The sequence below is a fragment of the Suricata suricatta genome, chromosome 13 (assembly GCF_006229205.1).
Source record: "Suricata suricatta isolate VVHF042 chromosome 13, meerkat_22Aug2017_6uvM2_HiC, whole genome shotgun sequence".
In the NCBI taxonomy this organism is placed as follows: Eukaryota; Metazoa; Chordata; class Mammalia; order Carnivora; family Herpestidae; genus Suricata; species Suricata suricatta.
The window spans coordinates 54,314,058-54,331,600 of NC_043712.1; the positions used below are offsets into that span (position 1 = coordinate 54,314,058).

The 17,543-nt window shown below is 39.2% G+C and overlaps 1 protein-coding gene across 1 annotated transcript in view; it reads right to left on the bottom strand.

Annotated features, from left to right (window-relative positions):
* Positions 1–17,275, bottom strand: part of LURAP1L (leucine rich adaptor protein 1 like) — a 49,346-nt gene extending 32,071 nt beyond the window's left edge. Inside the window, exon 1 of the mRNA XM_029920286.1 lies at positions 16,281–17,275. Within this exon, the coding sequence (XP_029776146.1) occupies positions 16,281–16,571 (291 nt within the window). The 5' untranslated portion in view covers positions 16,572–17,275. The remainder of the gene's footprint in view (positions 1–16,280) is intronic.
* Positions 17,276–17,543: the final 268 nt, after the last annotated feature.

Sequence of the window (17,543 nt, forward strand, 5' to 3'; positions counted from 1 at the left end):
TAAATGTGAATTATAACATGGTTGGAGTAGGGCAATTAAAAAGTATGGTCATTGAGTAACCAAACACGTCCAAAAAATGCTTGGCAGAACATACAGGATGCTCATCAGTCTAAATCTCCTCCAGAGTACAGATTAAGGTCATGGATAGCAAATACGTATGCTGATAAAAATCAGCTTGATTAACTGACAACCCAAAGAAATCATACCAAAACAGACATGTAAGGAAACAGTTTCAGTTTTGTATTGAGCATACTGTATGCAGAATCTAGATTTTATTTCCCCATGGTACTAGATTAACCTTCTAGCAGGAGGCACATTGATAGACACAGTGGTAATTTACATATTTTCCAGGCTTCTGATGGGTGGTGACTGGAGGGAGGGGAGTCAGACAGAGTGGGGGGAAATTCAAGATCCATTTCTAAGCCTTTAACCTCGTTCCCTACTAAAATGACATGTCATCTGGATTCATCATCATGAGTCCAATGTCTACCAAAATAAACGTTGTCACATACTGGTTCACTTCCCCCCTCTGACAAAAACACACATATAGAGAAGACCATAAATCTCTTAGTTACCCTGACTTTCTTCTCACATATTTATTCTGGCATTTCCAAACTAATTTTTTAAATTTCTAAGTAACGAATAATTGAAACAAGTATTACATTACAAAGAAAACACAAAAATAAATTTTAAAAATGAAGTAATAAACTCAAGTTAAGAGGCAGAATACAGAAGTTAAAATTCTATTTCATTTCACCGGGGTTGTCTGGGCCATACTTCCTGGCAAACCCTGAACATAGCCAGATTAAAGGAAAACAAGTGGCTACTTTTCAAGAGTTAACTCAACATATGAACTTTACTATGAAATATAATTGCCAAAAGGAGTTTGTCTGAGTTTCTAAAACTAAATTTAATACAGGTCATGGTAATAGTATAGCTTGATTCATTACTTCTTTGACCAACTAACTAGAATATGAGGCAGGAGGCTAGGAGGCAGGAGGCTAGTATTAATAGTCATATGCATTGGGTAAATAATATATTCTAGCAAATGTTACAAAAACACTGTATTGAAACACATATAGCAAATGCGATTATATTCATTGTGTTATTATCATAACCTCACAGCCCCAGGAGAGGGGAGAGCACAGCAAATGCTTTGTAAACAACGGTGTGCAGTGCAAGGTAATGATTCACAGAAGAAATATTTTATTAGACAAAAATATCCAAACAATTTTCCTTTTCCTGTGTCCATTTCCCTCTTTTTCCATACTGGGGAAAAAAAAAAAACACCCGGCTCTCAAATCCTTACTTCCATACAGTTTAAGTAGTAGAAGGTAATAGGGTTGTTACTATATTCAATATTTAAAACATATTTACTGAATACCACATAAAGCCCCAAATCTTCCACTTATTATTTCATATCTTCATCTGGATCAGGAGCTCTGGCTGAAAGACGATTTTGTGCGGACAGAATTTCTAGCAGTAAGTCAATAAGAAAGTGAGAAATTGAGGGCATGCTCTTCTAATTGCCCCTACTACCTTTCAGGTGGACTCAGTTCTATTATTTAACTGAATATCAGCCTCAGGCAGGTTCCTGATTGATGCTGAGTGACCACTTACAGTGCTCTGTTAAAAAATATTCTTAGGACATGTCTGAACTCAGCAATAATTTAGGTCATTAATTATGCCCACAACATACCCAGGAGGGAGGAAGGATTCCACTTAAGTCTTGATAACTGATCTTGATTTTGAGAAATGGTCACTGAAGTATTTAAAAGGAAAGTAATAGCATGTCTGCAACTTTTTTTTTTTTTTTGAGAGACAGAGAGAGACAGCACGAGGTGGGGAGGGTCAGAGAGAGAGGGAGACACAGAATCTGAAGCAGGCTCCAGGCTCTGAGCTGTCAGCACAGAGCCCAATGTGGGGCTGGAACCCACGAACCGTGAGATCATGACCTGAGCAGAAGCCACCCAGGTGCCCCATGTCTGCAACTTTTCAGTGAAGGACGTTTAAGAATATGTGTGTGGAGAGAGAAAGAAGGGAGGGGAAAGGAAGAAGGAAAGGGAAGGAAGAGAGTAAATGAGAAGATATTGAAACCATGCATCACCATCTTACAAGAAATCAAGATATGAGAGAATCTAGATGAAGGGAATATAGTGTTTTTTGTAGCTTTTATGCAAAGCCTACAATTATTTTAAATTATAAAGTTTTTGGGATGCCTGGGTGGCTAAGTCAGTTAAGCATCCAACTTTGTTTCAGGTCATGATCTCAGGGTTTGTGGGTACTCTGTGCAGACAGCTCAGAGTCTGTAGCCTGTTTTGGATTCTGTGTCACTTTCTGTCTCTGCCCCTGCTCGCTCACTCTCGCTCTCTGTCTCTCTCTCTCTTTCTCAAAAATAAACAAACATTTAAAAATAAATAAATAAAATACAAAGTTCAAAAATAAATGCCTGCCACATATTTCAAATTCCTCCTGTGGGTGATATAAATAAGACTAAGATTAAAAGCAGGAAAAGCCCATGTAGTATAGCTTTTTGGAAGGGGTAAAACTAATATTTTTGGAGAAAGAATGTTAAAAGTTCACATGGAGACAAAAAAAAAAAAAACAGAGGAAACCCCATGCAATTGCTGTTTTAGAGGCAATATCAGAATATTTGGTAGCCATTATTTAATCGTTTGTTATAGTTCCAAATTAAAAACAGAAAAACGGGCTGATTCCTTAAAATTCCTTTCAATTCTAGAATCTTAGAAACACACTCAAGAAGCCTAGTCTTTCTCATCCTGTCCAGGCAGCTTACCCATCTGGTGGGCACTACCCATCTAGACAAGTAGCCCAAACACCTCAGTAACAAGTCACACAGCACTCATGAGTTTGCAAGTCTATACTGAGGGCTGTGTCAAGCATAGAGACCTCGTGCCGTAGAGATCAATGGTACCCATGTACTAATTTAGGCTGCCAAGTTAAATGATCATTATTTTCAACCAACACCACAGACATCCTAACACATGTCAATATACTATGTATACAATACTACACTATAATGTTACTATAATGTTTTCTTTTCCTTTAAATTCTTTCTTTTCCCTCTGAAACTTCAAAAGCTCACTCCAAGGAGGAAAAGAGGATGATAAACTCTAACATGTGTACATTCTTTGTTTACTTATCAGAGAAGAAAATCAACTCCTTTCATTTTTAGGTTCTGTCAGTACTCCTGGGAACAATGTTTCCTGGGACTGACAGTATCTAAGGATAGAGCAGGTCCTGCAACAAAAAAGAATTTTGCTGTACCACCTCTAAGGAGGTAGAAACATTCATTTTCTTAGGGTGCCTGACTTTGGCTCAGGTCATGATCTCATGATTCATGGGTTTAAGCCCCGCAACAGGCTCTATGCTGACAGTTCAGACCCTGGAGCCTGCTTTGAATTCTGTTTCTCCTTCTCTCTCTGCTCCTCCCCCACTCATGCTCTGTCTCTCAAAACTAAATAAACATTTAAAAAATTTTTTTAAAAAGGAAGCATTCTTTTTCTTTCCCTTTGTTTCTTTCTTCCTCTCTCTCTCCCTCTCCCCCTCTTTTCCTCCTTCCTTCCTCCTTCTTTCCTCTTTCCTTCCTCTTTCTCCTGTTTTCTTTTTTTCTTTCTTCCTTCCTTCCTTTTTTTTTCTTCTTTTCTTTTTTTTTTCTTTCTCATTCATTCATTCATTCAAGTGTCACAATAACAGATTGGAGAAAAGTATTTTATTCTTTTTTTAACCAAGGACCTATATTCCATGTGACTGGGTTTGGCTGGTGGGATGCAGAGAACAGACTGAGGTTCTAGTAAGTTCCAATCCAAAAAGCAAATGCTGTTAATGTGTTCAAAACACAAAAATTAGAAGCAGGCCTAAAGTGTACTTTAATTCACACATTTAACAAATGGGGGTCCCTAAATACTTGGCTGGTCATTAGGGAATACAGGGATTAATTAGCAATAGCCTCTGGTCACGTGATGATAGTGAGGAGGGAAAAAGATAGTGAGAAGTATTACTAACCAAACTGGAATATACAGCTTAAATTTTAGAAGTGACAAATAAGGTCATGCATATAGAATTTTCACTCTGTGGAAATCTCTATCTCCAGTGACTTATAGTACACTTTATTTTTATAAACTTACTGTAAATAATAATGTGCTTTCACTACAGATTTTTATCAATGCACAATATTTAGTCTACTATTAAATCATTAAGTTTTATAGTGTGTCCAAAATCACTGATCTATGTGATTAAATTAAATTCTACTTGGTGGCTTGTATTATTTCCTGACAGTTTTATCATCAGATTTTTAAATGGTAGAAGCCTAGAATATGGTTTCGGATTTTCTGCGTGTGGTTCCTTTGAAATCCTAAAAAGGTGGTCTGTCTGTAATCAATTATTTCTAATTCTTTTCTGCATTTTGGGCAAGGACTAATTTTTTCTTTATGTTTACATTTATTTGGGTGTTAATATAGTCTACCCACCTATTCCTGGCAAGATGCATAAAGTTCCAATAAGCTCAAATGGAGAGATCATGGAATGCTTTGCAAATATTTCTGAGAGTGGCTGTCAACTCCACTACCTCTTACGGTGAACTCGTCCATGATTGAATCAGCCACTATGAATAAAATCCTGAGGAATCAGTTGGTTATTAATTCACCTTGCTCTACAGAGGGTTGGTCCAGAGTTCGAAGTGGCCAGTTCTTCCTTGGGCACTAATCATTTCAGTATTATTTCTGTGCAGGGACACCTAATGCCAAATTTAGTAACTCAGATGTAGTATATGCAAGACAAGAAGTTATTTGACATACTGCCATAACCCTTCTTCTATGAAGTGGAATAAAAGGAAGAATGAAAAAGATGAATAGCAGGCAAAATTCTAGACTCATCCTTTCCTATAAATGTCAAGAGTTAAGTCATGAATCACATGGAAGGACAGAACAATATCAGTGCTCGGCAGGCAGAAGCCCAGCTACCCCACATGTATCAAACTCATTATGTGCTTTAAGCCACAGTGCTGGTGAAAGGAAGAGCTGTGATTTCTTGAATTCAGCTCTCTGTTATTCTCAAGCCCATACTCTTTGATTTTTATTATTTTTTTAATTCTATCTACCTATAATTACTTCTTATCAAAATACAATATATACTTTGTGCAGAGAAACTGGATAAAACAATAGAACTCAACAGAGAAACGAAAACAGACACCCATAATCCCACCATTTTATGATACCACTGCTAACACTGTAGGGTGTTTTATTTCATCCTTTTATTCTATACACAAATATATCCATAACCATTTTCCCTTTTCCATAAATAATTTTGCAACACAGTTTTAATAGCTAAAGTTCTATCATATGCACATAAATAACCTACTGTGATTTGTCATGATTACTCCACTTTTTTTCAGTCATACAGAAAACCAGATATATAAATTTAAGCTATATTTTTGAACAAATTCATTATTGTTTCCAGGGGGTAAATGTCTGTATTTATCCTAAGTATTACTGGCATCCGAACTGCTATGTCAAGGAGAATATTTTCTTCTTCTTCTTCTTTGAATATAGTAGCATCACACTTACCTTGAATGGTTTCTCCAGTGCACACTTCCAGTAGCTGTACAGGACAGCACTCCTTTCTTTCCATCCGCAGCAATGTGCTGCACTGCTCTTCTTTTCTTATTTTGCAAGAAGGGCAAGAAAACCTTTTATTTTAGCCACATACACACAAACCTATGAGAAACTCACTGACCTTTTGTTGCATTTCACACTAGAAAGAGCTTTCATTCTAAGTTATAAATCCACATCTGTAGGCTCACATGCTGGAGCCTCCCTCCCCATGGTGAGTGATCGCAGAGTGGGCTTTTGATGAGCAACTGGGAGTGCCAGTTAACAAATATAAATGAGTAGAAGTGTCTGAAAATGGAACGGTTGGCCTTGGGAGCCTCTGAAGTCCTCATCCCTGAGGACGTTCAAGCAAAGGATGCATGATCAACCAGCTAGGAGGACAGAATGGAATTGGTAGATGAACTCAGAAGTTTCTTTCCATCCTACCATTTTATGATGATCCTTTCTATGTCTATAGATTATTGACTCTGTTTCCTTACCTCATCAACTGCAACCTTTTTATATAAACAGAGTAACTCTTTCTAAGTTCTGTCCTTGACAGTAATTTATGCAAAGTGTCAGCACTGTAAATTATGCTTTGAAGCAAAGTGTGTATATAAACACATGCATATCATATATGTTATATATACACGTATCATATATATGTCATATATGATCTAGACCAGAGTATTTGCTATTTTTAGAAAACTAGCTGCAACATAAGCTCCTAAGGGTCTTAGTTTTAAAATTATACACACATATATCTTTCCAAGTATATATCTATAATTATAGCAAAAGGTAAAAAAAAAAAACCCTATAGGTATGCTTGCATATATTCAGAAAAATTTAGGATACACAGAATATTATCCATAGTGGTTCTCTCTAAAGAGTGAAAATTGGGGAAAGAGATGTGGGGAACTTTTATTTTCCACTTGAGATCCTTTTATACTGTTTTCATGTTTAGTATCGCTTTAATGATGTTTTAAATTATATGAAATTTAGAGGAAACCTGGAAACACAGTTAATTTCATACCAATAAAAAGTCAGTAGTAGCTATTTATGATTAAGATCTCAGCAAAGGAACTCCAGGTAGACCTCTGAGTTTAGCAGCCTTGAAAATGGAACTTCATCACCATGAGGAGAGACATTTCCTTCTCAAATTTGATTTCATGCTTTGTTTGGTTATAAAACAAAAACAATGTAGACAACTTTTGCAAAAAGAAAAAAAATCAGGGAGCCTATTATAATAATAGCCTATATCAGCAATCAGAGTTGTAACAGACATAGCTCACTGTTTGGGGTGCTGGTATTACATTTTTGCAAATTTATTCATGGTGGGTATGAATACAGAAATAATTGTATTCTGCCCATCAAATATGTGAAAAGTCAATGACTTAATACTAGCTTACTTCAGGTGTCTTAATTTAAAATACAGAGAAAAAAAAGAATATTCCATAATTTTAATTAAAAATAAATAACACTAAGAATTCTGTAGCTCACACATATTATCTAGCAAATTTTCTAGATTAAAAATTACTCTACAAAAGCAATGCTGTGCTGATAGTGGAGGGATGGGGACATGCATGTGAATGTGATGGAAGGGAAGTGATTATCCTATGAAAATCTGAAACCAATCATAAGACATCAGAGGTGAGGTTGAAAACTCATCCCTGAAAACAGTCCAATATGACTATTTCTTGATTGACAGGATTAACACTGTGAATAATAACATTTAACAGAACATAGGCTGGGCTGTAATGGCCATGCTGGCAGAACCAATCAAACAGCGTCCTGTCCTGAAATTGCCAAATGAAGCACTGGGTCCAGCAGTGCCAGGACGTAATCAAATTCCTATTTCACTTATGCCCTGATTCCTTACTTCCCCAGTCTTCTAGCTTTCCACTGCACACACCTGCAGGGAGTGGGCGTATCGGTCAGCGATATATTACAGTTCTAGTTGTAAACATCACTCTCTTCTAAGAGTCATTTTGAAAGATATTATTTCTTTAATTGAAAGCTCAAATATTCTGATAATGTCTAATCTTTTGAAACAGAGTCTGTTTTATCATGAGCCTTCCAAAATCTCAAAAAAAAGTCAAAGATATCTTTGAACCTGAAGACTAAAGGCACATGAAACTTGTGGGTTGCCATTCTGCCTTCTCCATGTGGCATGAATCACTTTATCCCTGTTAGCCTTTAGGTTCCAATTTTAGAGTCTTTATTTATATTATTATTACCAGGAAAAAAACTCAATAAAAAATTTATGTTAACATGGTATGTGAGGGGTGCCTTGGTGGCTCAGTTGGTTAAGCATCTGACCTTGATTTCAGTTCAGGTCATGACTTCACAGTTTGTTAGATCGAGCCCCAAGTCAGGCTCTATGCTGATAGTGTGGGGCCTGCTTAGGATTCTCTCTCTCTCTTTCTCTCTCTCTCTCTCTCTCTCTCTCTCTCTCTCTCTCTGTATCTCTGTCTCTGTCTCTCTTTCACTCTCAAAATAAATATTTTTTTAAAAAAGTCATATGTTATTGAGGATGAGTATATTCCAATTGGAAGACTTTATTACTTCTTGAAGAAAAGTGTAAGTTCGATTTCTAGGACCAGGATTTACTTTGTAAAAGAACTGTTAAAAGCTGGAAAATCACTTATTATGAAAAGCGAAATAATTACTTTTCTTTCTGATTACTAATTAATTAGGTTGCATATAGAAGTGACAAAATAAGATAAAAATTGGCTAGGTAAAAAATTCTTTATATATATATATATATTTATTTTGAGAGGGAGAGGGAGAGCAAGCACAGGGGGAGGGGCAGTGAGAGTTGGACAGAGAGAATTCCCAGCAGGCTCCACTCTGTCAGCATGGAGCCCAACATGGGGCTCAATTTCATAACCAATATTTAGATAATGACCTAAGCCAAAATCAAGATGTAGGCAATTAACCTACTAAGTCATACAGGTGTCTCCTAGGTAAAAGTTCCTTAAGATATATCATTAATCTGTTTATATAACCTATCATCCCATAGTGCCTACCTCATAAGTGGGTGAGGAGTGAGAAAGAAAGAACACAATACATCAAAATGTCAGGTAATATAATAAAATATTATTATGTAACATAAGGAAAACAAAATCCAAACACATCAAATTTACATAAGTGTATATGTACCATTTATTTGCTGGCAAAGGTATAGAAAAAGATCTGAGAGGATTCACACCAAACTGTCAGCAGATGATTCCCTTGGGGTGTGGAGTAATAAGGAAGAGGTGTGGGATCAAGAGTAGGTAAAAGGGCACTTTTTCCCCCTTTTATAATATGTCTATATATCTGGAAGTATTATAAAAATAAAGCATATGTTTAACTTCTAAAAATAAAGCAATAACATTTTTAAAGGAATACCAAAAGATCCATGATAAAAATTTCCATAAAAAATATTCATTTGTAATAAATGGGCATGCTCCATGGCACAAAGATACAGTACGGTTTGGGAGTGAACTGGATCCAGCCTATAACCAGGTTCACGGAGGTTCTTGTTTGAATGAAGGGCTGGGAAACTACTTACAGTGACTTAGTGAAATTATTTAACCCCCTCCCCCACCCAGGAAACCACGGCTTTCTTATATGTAAAATGGGCATAATAGCTATGTATAAAAATCTAGCTCAATGTTTATCCCCTTTAAAAAATGAATTATTCAGATCTTATTTTTAAGTCTTAGACTGAGATGTTTGAAATGTATGTTTGAAAACATACCCCTTTTTTCTTGTGAATTCTATCAATACAATCTATATTGGGCTCAATCTGGATCCGTGTGTTTCAACCACACAATGTGGGAAGTCACAGCACAGTGCTGCGCAAGTGGTATCATTCCAAAAACATAGGATCACAGAGTTCCTGTTAGAAGAACAGAGATTTGAAGGTGCTGCTAAAATGGACACAAGATGGTGTCACGATTCTCGGTTTTCTAGTTCTTTCTAGTGGGTTATCTAAGATCTAAGCTTATCCTGAACAGAATCTCTCAGAGAACTAAAATGCAACCGGTTGTAAGCTTTTATTTTATTTTTTAGTGTTTTATTTATTTTTGATACAGAGAGAGACAGAGAATGAGAGGGGGAGGGGCAGAGAGAGAAGGAGACACAGAACCTGAAGCAGGCTCCAGGCTCTGAGCTAGCTGTCAGCACAGAGCCTGAGCGGGCTCGAACCCATGAACCTGAGATCTGACCTGAGCTGAAGTAGGAGGCTTAACTGACTGAGCCACCCAGGCGTCTCAGTTGTAAGCTTTTAAAGCTCTAGGTCATGAATGCTTTTGAGCTCCACTATTGAGCTCTGATCTTGAACTGGTCCAGAGAACTCTTCACTAGCAGCTTTTGTGGAGTGGAAGGAAGTATTTATGAAGATATTGGTACAGGAAGGGTACAATTGCTGGGAATCAGGTGACTTTTGGATATGTTCATCCAAGTCTTGAGTGTTCTATAAATGTTGCTCCTGATAGGGAGCCTACAGTAAGTAAACATATAGTTTAACATGTTTAAAGTTTTGAAAATCTGGAAGAGCAGATATAAATAAGCATATATATATATTTAATCTTGGGTGTCATGATGTGCACCAAGATATTCCGAAGCATGAGAAGTAACAGTACAATCACGTTTTAAAGCTCAGATTCTGACCTTGACCTAGCTCGTCTCTGTACTGAGTAAGCCGTCTTGAGCACTGACAACTATCTGCAATGCTTTATCTATAAGGTAGATATGAATATTATATTTAGTTAAGATTATTATAATGTTTCAGTGGGATAATACATATAAAATGTTTAACTAACATGGTACTTTGCCCATTAGAAAGCTTTCGTTGTTAAGAAACCAAATACTAGTCTCCATTCTCAGACTTTTTAGGCTAACCCAAAACTTAGGTTCCTACAGCTCTTTAATCTAGGCTACTATACTCTGCAGAGTTCATAGTACCTGCTTCATAAATGCTGAGTCTAAAATCAAAACTGAGATTTCAGTTGGACTAAAGCTAGGGAAAGTTTGCACATATTTCTTTTTCACTTTTGTATAGAAACATAGTCTCTCCATGACACAGGAGGTGCTATGATATAGTCTGGGAGAGGAGATGCCTAAACTTTAATCAGTCCCCAAACCACACTGCCCATCTGTGGCTACTTGTATAAGATCAACAAAACAGCCATGTCATTGATATAGTAGCTCTTACTGCCAATGCCATTACTGTCTTTGAATGCCTATGTAATTGCTTATTTTCTTATATTATTTCATTAAATTCTTACAATGCCTAAATAGAGATGCTTTTTTCCCCTATGTTAACAAGAATGCTGAATCCTAGAGTGGTTATAGAACTTGCTCATTGCTACATACAAAGCCAAAACCAGAAAGAGCGCCACTCGGAGCTAGGCATGCCTCCTTCTGGGAAGATGGGCTAAGAGTCTCCAAAGGGAGAGGGTGCAGGGCCTTGGCAACCTGCTGGGTTCTGTGGTTTGTATCTTGACTTGTTCTAGACTTGGCAAGAATCTAGCTTTGTCTAGGTCCAAACCCATGAAGATTCCACCCAACCAGAAGCCCACCACTTGAGTAGTAAAGAATAACCTTTAAGGAAAAACAAAAGGAACATCCTTCAAAGAAAAAACAACCACAGAAATGTAACAAGTACTCGGGGATTCGAGAGATTCCAGCCATAAATCCCCATTTCAGAAGTAGTATTAAAAAAACAGAAACCAGAGCAGCCACCCACATGATCTCATGTTTCTTGAGTTCAACCCCCGCATCTGGCTTTGTGCTGACAGCTCAGAGCCTGGAGCCTGCTTCAGATTCTGAGTCTCCCTCTCTGCCCCTGCCCCCCACTTGCACTCTGTCTCTCAAAAATAATTAAACATTAAAAAAATGACAAATTCTTTTCATTGTGACTTATTAACTACAAAATGGAAGGTTAAATATCTGGTTTTGGTGCTGTCATGGAAATGAACATAATCAGTCTAAAAAATAATCTCACAATATTTATGGTCTCTTACAATATCAGGGCAGTATGGTTGTGCAACTTGAATGGAATGGAAAGAAGTTCTCTTTGGTCAGAAAGTGTTCTTCAAGTATGTACCAGTAAATCAACATACTTTCCTAGGTACAGGGTAGGACTCCCTCAGGTTTTGGAAATATCACTGTTTTCAAGTAGGTATAAATTCTCTAAAATTGTGTTTATGTGTTTGTAGCAAAATGACATTACTACCTTTCTGTGAACTGCTGTCCATTTTTGAGCCACTGTGTAAGGAAACATGTTTCAACAAGATTTGTTTGTCAGATCTAGGTAAGTATAATAACACCCCCTGTGCCTAATAACAGAAGCAGCCCCGGTTAGGAATCAGATTTCCTCATCTCCTTGATGTCTTTGTCCCTAATATTAAGCTATTACTTTGTATCATTATCAGCACTTTCAATTCCTTGTCCAGGGCGCTGTCAGAAATCTCCTCAGCTTTACCTGATAGCCTGATCTCTCTATGGCATCAGGCACCTGCTGACATGTTAGTTTACAATCTTTCTCTGGCCAAACAATACTCCCATTTTATCTTTCCCACTAACTTGTGACTTCATCCAGGAAGGAACCTTCCACTTTACAGATTCTCAATTATATACACAAGGGCCTTCCTTAAGCTTTTGTCTAACTCAAAAAAAAAAAAAAAAACCCAGCTAAATGATAAAATAATAAAAATATTGTTGAAACTATTACATTATGAAAGAAGACTGAATTAAAGAACAAGTGATAGAAATCTCTTAGCCTACTCTGAAACATATCCAAAGCAACTATTAAGTTAATTTAGTATAATTATTTTTTTGAGGGAATATAAAATAACTTTATATTACCGTCAGAAAGCCATTTAACATTGGGGAAAATGTAGAAAAGATCAATGAGAGAAAGCATCAAAAACCAAGTATAAGTCGACCACTCTTAAAACCTTTGACATTTGGATTTATGTTCTGCTAATTTCATGTATGTATTTGTCTGAGCATATGTGTGTTTGTTCCTAGTCCTGGGTATTGCCTAGACACTTTAGTAATGCAAGATTTGAGGAACTGGGTGGGGTACTTGAAGGCTTTAACAGTCAGAAAGGGTAAGTGGCTAGTGTGAGATTGTTTATTCTATTCATTATATTACACAGCTGTTAGGCAAACACCTGCCAAAAATAGGGAAAGTAGACAGAGTAAATCCATAGCAGTTTTCGTGATGGCGTGGCATTATGCAAAGATCAGGAATCATCTCGACATAATACAGAATCGACTGGAACCAGAATGTGGCATCAACAGGTAGTATATTCTTCATTCCAAACTCCTCTTTGATTCTCTGAACAGTAATTATCTAGGAAAGCAAAGCATTTAACCCCTTCCAAGGCCAGATATTGAATCCTTAGTGACTGCCTTTATCTTAGGCAAATCTGAAATTTCTTCCAGAGAAAAATGGATGAAAATAACTTTCAGTGTCAAACTAGAGGTATGATATAGACATACTGACAGAATAAAAGTTTTTGAACCTCTTGTAAAAGAAAAGTAGAGGTAAAATTTATCCCTAAATGGTAAAACATAGGTTTTGACTAAGATTATTCACATATATTGGAAAAATATTTTCTCTCTCTCAAAACAAATAAATAAACACTAAAAACATATAATAAAACACTGTGCACAGAAAAGTAGTGAACTGGGCAGACTTTGTACAAGAGGCCTGACAGTTCATTTCAATCTCATAAATTTCCCATTTATCTCTGTATTTGTTTACTGTACTGTCAAATTTCCTTATCTCTAAATTCAAAATAAAAATTCTTCACATACTGGGAAAATCTGTCTCCTCCCCAAGACATCCTCATCATCACCTAAACTGGCCTACTGTACCACTATATGCCTGAAAATTTTCTTTTCTAATGTTTTCCCTCGCACAAGCTTTATTAGGTAGGGTGCCAATTATTATGCTAATAAGGGTTAATAAAGGTTTCACAATTAAGAATTTTGGACACAGAAACAGTTTCTCCCCCTTTCTTCAATCTCTTTCAAGTTGCCTTTTTTTTTTTTTTTTAATTGCATCTCTCAGGGCTCTAAGAGCCTTGACTGTAACATTACAAATAAGAGTGAAGGAAATTATCCATGAAAGCACGCAGAAAAGGAGAAGAGAGAAGCCAGGATAAAATCACAAGTATGTAAAGAACCTTGTGTTCAGACTGCCTCCCTTCAAGTCTATGCTATGTTGTGTCAATGATATACACATCCATTCTAATAGGAAAAGAAGGGAGAAAGTCTCTAGAAAGGTTTGTGCATGGCTCAGGTGTTTCTTAGGAAAGAGTTCTGAGGGCAGGCCCAAAGGCTGGTAATTCCAGATAATCAAGAAGAATGATTCATGAACCAAAAGTAATAAACATGAAATGTGGAGTCATGCTTAATACCAAGGAGGTTAATTCAGTGCACATAGTATTGGGCAGAAAAGAAAGTAAAAATCGCACTTAAGAGGTCATATTTCACTCAGTCTCTAACTTCTTCACTTGGGGATGTGGTGAGGAGACAGGCGGAGCAGCAGAACACCTGCTCTGTGTTTATAACAAACGTGCCAAGTCTACCCCCCAAAAATCTGTTGCCTCCCAGTTATGCTGAAGCTGGGGTTTCTTCCAACCAAAGGAGTTCTGTAAAGTGAGGGAAGAGGGTCTCACTGGCAGGGAAGATACCTGTCTAAATCTTTTATCTAAACTCCCAAAGCTAATATTCTTATTTTCTTCATGGAGACATTTAGTGGAGCACAAAATTGAACACAAAACATCTGTCTGGCGTAAATTCTGTGGATCCTGACATTTCACATAGAAAATGTAACAAATAGTAAATTTAGCAATCTGCTACTGCTATTGTCGTGGTTTCTGTTAGCTTTTTAAAAATGTTTATATTTTTACACCCTAATCATACACAGCAAGATCTGGTTTCGGGAAACACAGTTTTACTGCACTGATGATATTTTCATTAAGAACAACAGATAAGTCTAGAGAGTGTCCTTATTTGAAAATAACCAGATTCCCACCTCCCCACCCCACCCTGGAGTTCTTCAACACACTTGGCTTGATTTACTACAAATAATAAATGATAAATGAGTGCAAGAGCTTTGAGAGCTACACGGGCTCTTTGACTTTTTCATTTTGTATTTTCAGCACCCATTTACCCACAGTAAATGCTTAGTAAGTATTTTTTCAATAACTAAGGAATATAACCTGCATGTATTTAGACAGTGAAACATGAACAGAATAATAAAATAATTTGCATTATACATGATGTATGAATATATATGCCTATGCACATATAGGGGTGTGTGTGTGTGTGTGTGTGTGGGTGTGTGTAATTTGCTTTCAACATCTGAACACCCCCGTAGAAAGAAAATAGATACTTAAGACATATAACTAGAGTCCTTAGGTAGACCAACTTTAAAGATCTTAACAGGTTTTTAGAGTATATATCCAAGGGCCTTTATGTGGAGAAAACACGGTGATAATTCTGAACATAGGACATGAAGACTGGCTTTTTACACTTCTATATTTGCCAAGATTACTTTATGCTGTGGAATTTATGACCTCCTGAGTGTTCCAAATGCAGGAACAGAGGAACTAGGGAAAACACCTCTGGTTACTTTTTCTTAATGTAAAGCCCTAGGAGACGGGATCGTTTATGTGGAAAATCCTCACCATCCTTCTGGCCGACTGCGACCACTGTGGCAACTTCCCTCCTCTCCACGCTGGTAGAAAATGCTGTTGCTTTGTGGGCATTTTCATCAAAGGATTTAGGAAGGAATTATTTCCTCCAACCAGATCAGTGGACAAATAAACCGAGGTTTACAGAGGCCAAGTGACTGGCCCCAGAGCTCATAGCCACTAAAGTTTTTCTGTTTAAGAACATCCGAATGACAAGTATTCTCAGACCCTGTACTAGTCTCACTGTCCTACTCTAAACGTAACGTTTGCAAGCAACACAGAAAACAATTGCAGATTGAGGACGGGGGCGGGAGGCGGGGGAGGGGAGGGGAGGAAGTGGTCGTTGGCAAATCACCTGCTCCCTAGGATCCAAACAGTGGAACCAGCTATTCCTAAATACATCAAGGACGAGTGGGTCATTGTTTCCAGAACCAGCTGTGGAGAATCAGCTGAGCTGTGGCCGCCGCACCGCGGGGCGGGGGCGGTAGGGGGTGGAAGAGTGAGCTAGGAAGGAGCGCCGGCAGGGATCCTGCCTCGCCACCTCCAGGCAAACCAGGAAGTATCCTTCGCTGTGGAGTGCAAAGGATGGAGCCACCTTTTGAACCGACGGCCTGAATGGCACACCGCAGGCCCCAGACGGCTTAGTAACTGCAAACCCTCGGCGGGCAGGGTGCTCGGGAGGCCGCGGACTGGCAGCTAAACGGTCAGGGTCTGAGGCACAGAGTCGGCGCTATCACAAAGTACACAGAGCAAAGCAGGCTCAGCCGTCTCAGCAAACCCCGGCAGAGCAAAGTCCGGAGTAAACAAGCCTCCAGACGCGCCCCCGCCCCGCGCGCTCCTCTACCCTGCATTTCCCACGCGCCCGCACTGGGCTCCGCAGCCTCAGCCGCCCTTTCCCTGCGGCCCCCTCTTCCGATCGCCCCACCTTTCGGCGGGCCTCTTTCCCACAGCGGGCGCCCGCACTCACCATCTCTTGTCTCAGGAAGTGCAGCTTGGTTTCCAGCCTCTCCAGGGCGCCGCAGCGGCTACGACGTGGGGAGCCAGAGGTTGGGGAGGACGACGAGGAGGACGACAGGGAGGGAGGGAAGCTGCAGCTGCTGCTGCGGCTGCTGCAGCCGCCGCCTCCCCCGCAGGGGTCCCTGTCCCTTTCCTGGGGAACCGGCTCCTCCCCACGGAGCGAGCGCACTAGGCTCTCGGGGACTTTGCGCCCCAGCTTCAGCTCGATGTCTCTGAGGTCTGGCAGCGGGCCGTCTTCCATGACTTTTCAAGAACGAGGATAATGGTAATAAAACGCGGAGGATGAGAGGCAGCAGCGGCCTCCTAGGCTGCGGCGAAATGAACAGACCCCTCCCGGAGCCCGGGTCTCTATCCTGGGCGGCGGATGGAGTGCACCGTCCGCTCCATAACCGCTTGCGCTGTTCGGGGCCCAGAAATCCGCACAGGACGGGGCCGGTCGCAGCCGCAATTTCCAGGGTGCTGTGGCTCCTCCGACACTTACTAAGATTTTAGAGAAGGCTTCAACCTCTTCCTTTTTGGCCACCACACTGCAAAGTTGAGTCAATTGATATTGCAGAGAGGAGAAAAATCCACGTATTACAAACCCAAAGAAATGAGAGGGAAAATGTTTTTGGCGTTATGGGGGGAAATTCACATTATAAAACTGTCCGTTCACATCTCTGCATCATTCACTGATTGCCCATCTGGTACCAAGCGACACAAAGTAAGATGTGGCCACACTCCAGGGTCGTTTCATTTTCCAGCCATATGTCTCCAAGCTTTGGAATATCCTGGATTGGCAGAAATAATCCCTGGTCAGTGATAGAGGAGGTCGGTCGTGTGCATGGACGCATAAAAGAGACGGCTAGCTTAGCGGGAGTTTAACGGCTTTCTCGTTGCTGCAGAAATGCTCTTCTTCTCATTTAGGCAGTTTGATCCCAGTCACTGGGTTCTTCCTAGCCTTGGAAACTTTAAACTCCTCTGGCAGGTGGACCAATCCAGGGCCAACCCTTGTACCGTATATCACAGGCAAGAGGAGCAATAGAAATGTTTCCAGCCCTGCTGTTAGTAGAAGTTTCAGCGAACTACTTTAGGTGGAAGTACCAGATAGGGGTGTTGGATTTTCAGTTTTTCCAGCCAAATTATCGGGTAGCCACAGCCTTTAAAACAGTTAACAAAAGTTGGACTTGAAATGTAGTGTCATTTCCCACCCGCTATCTTCCCTTACAGTGAA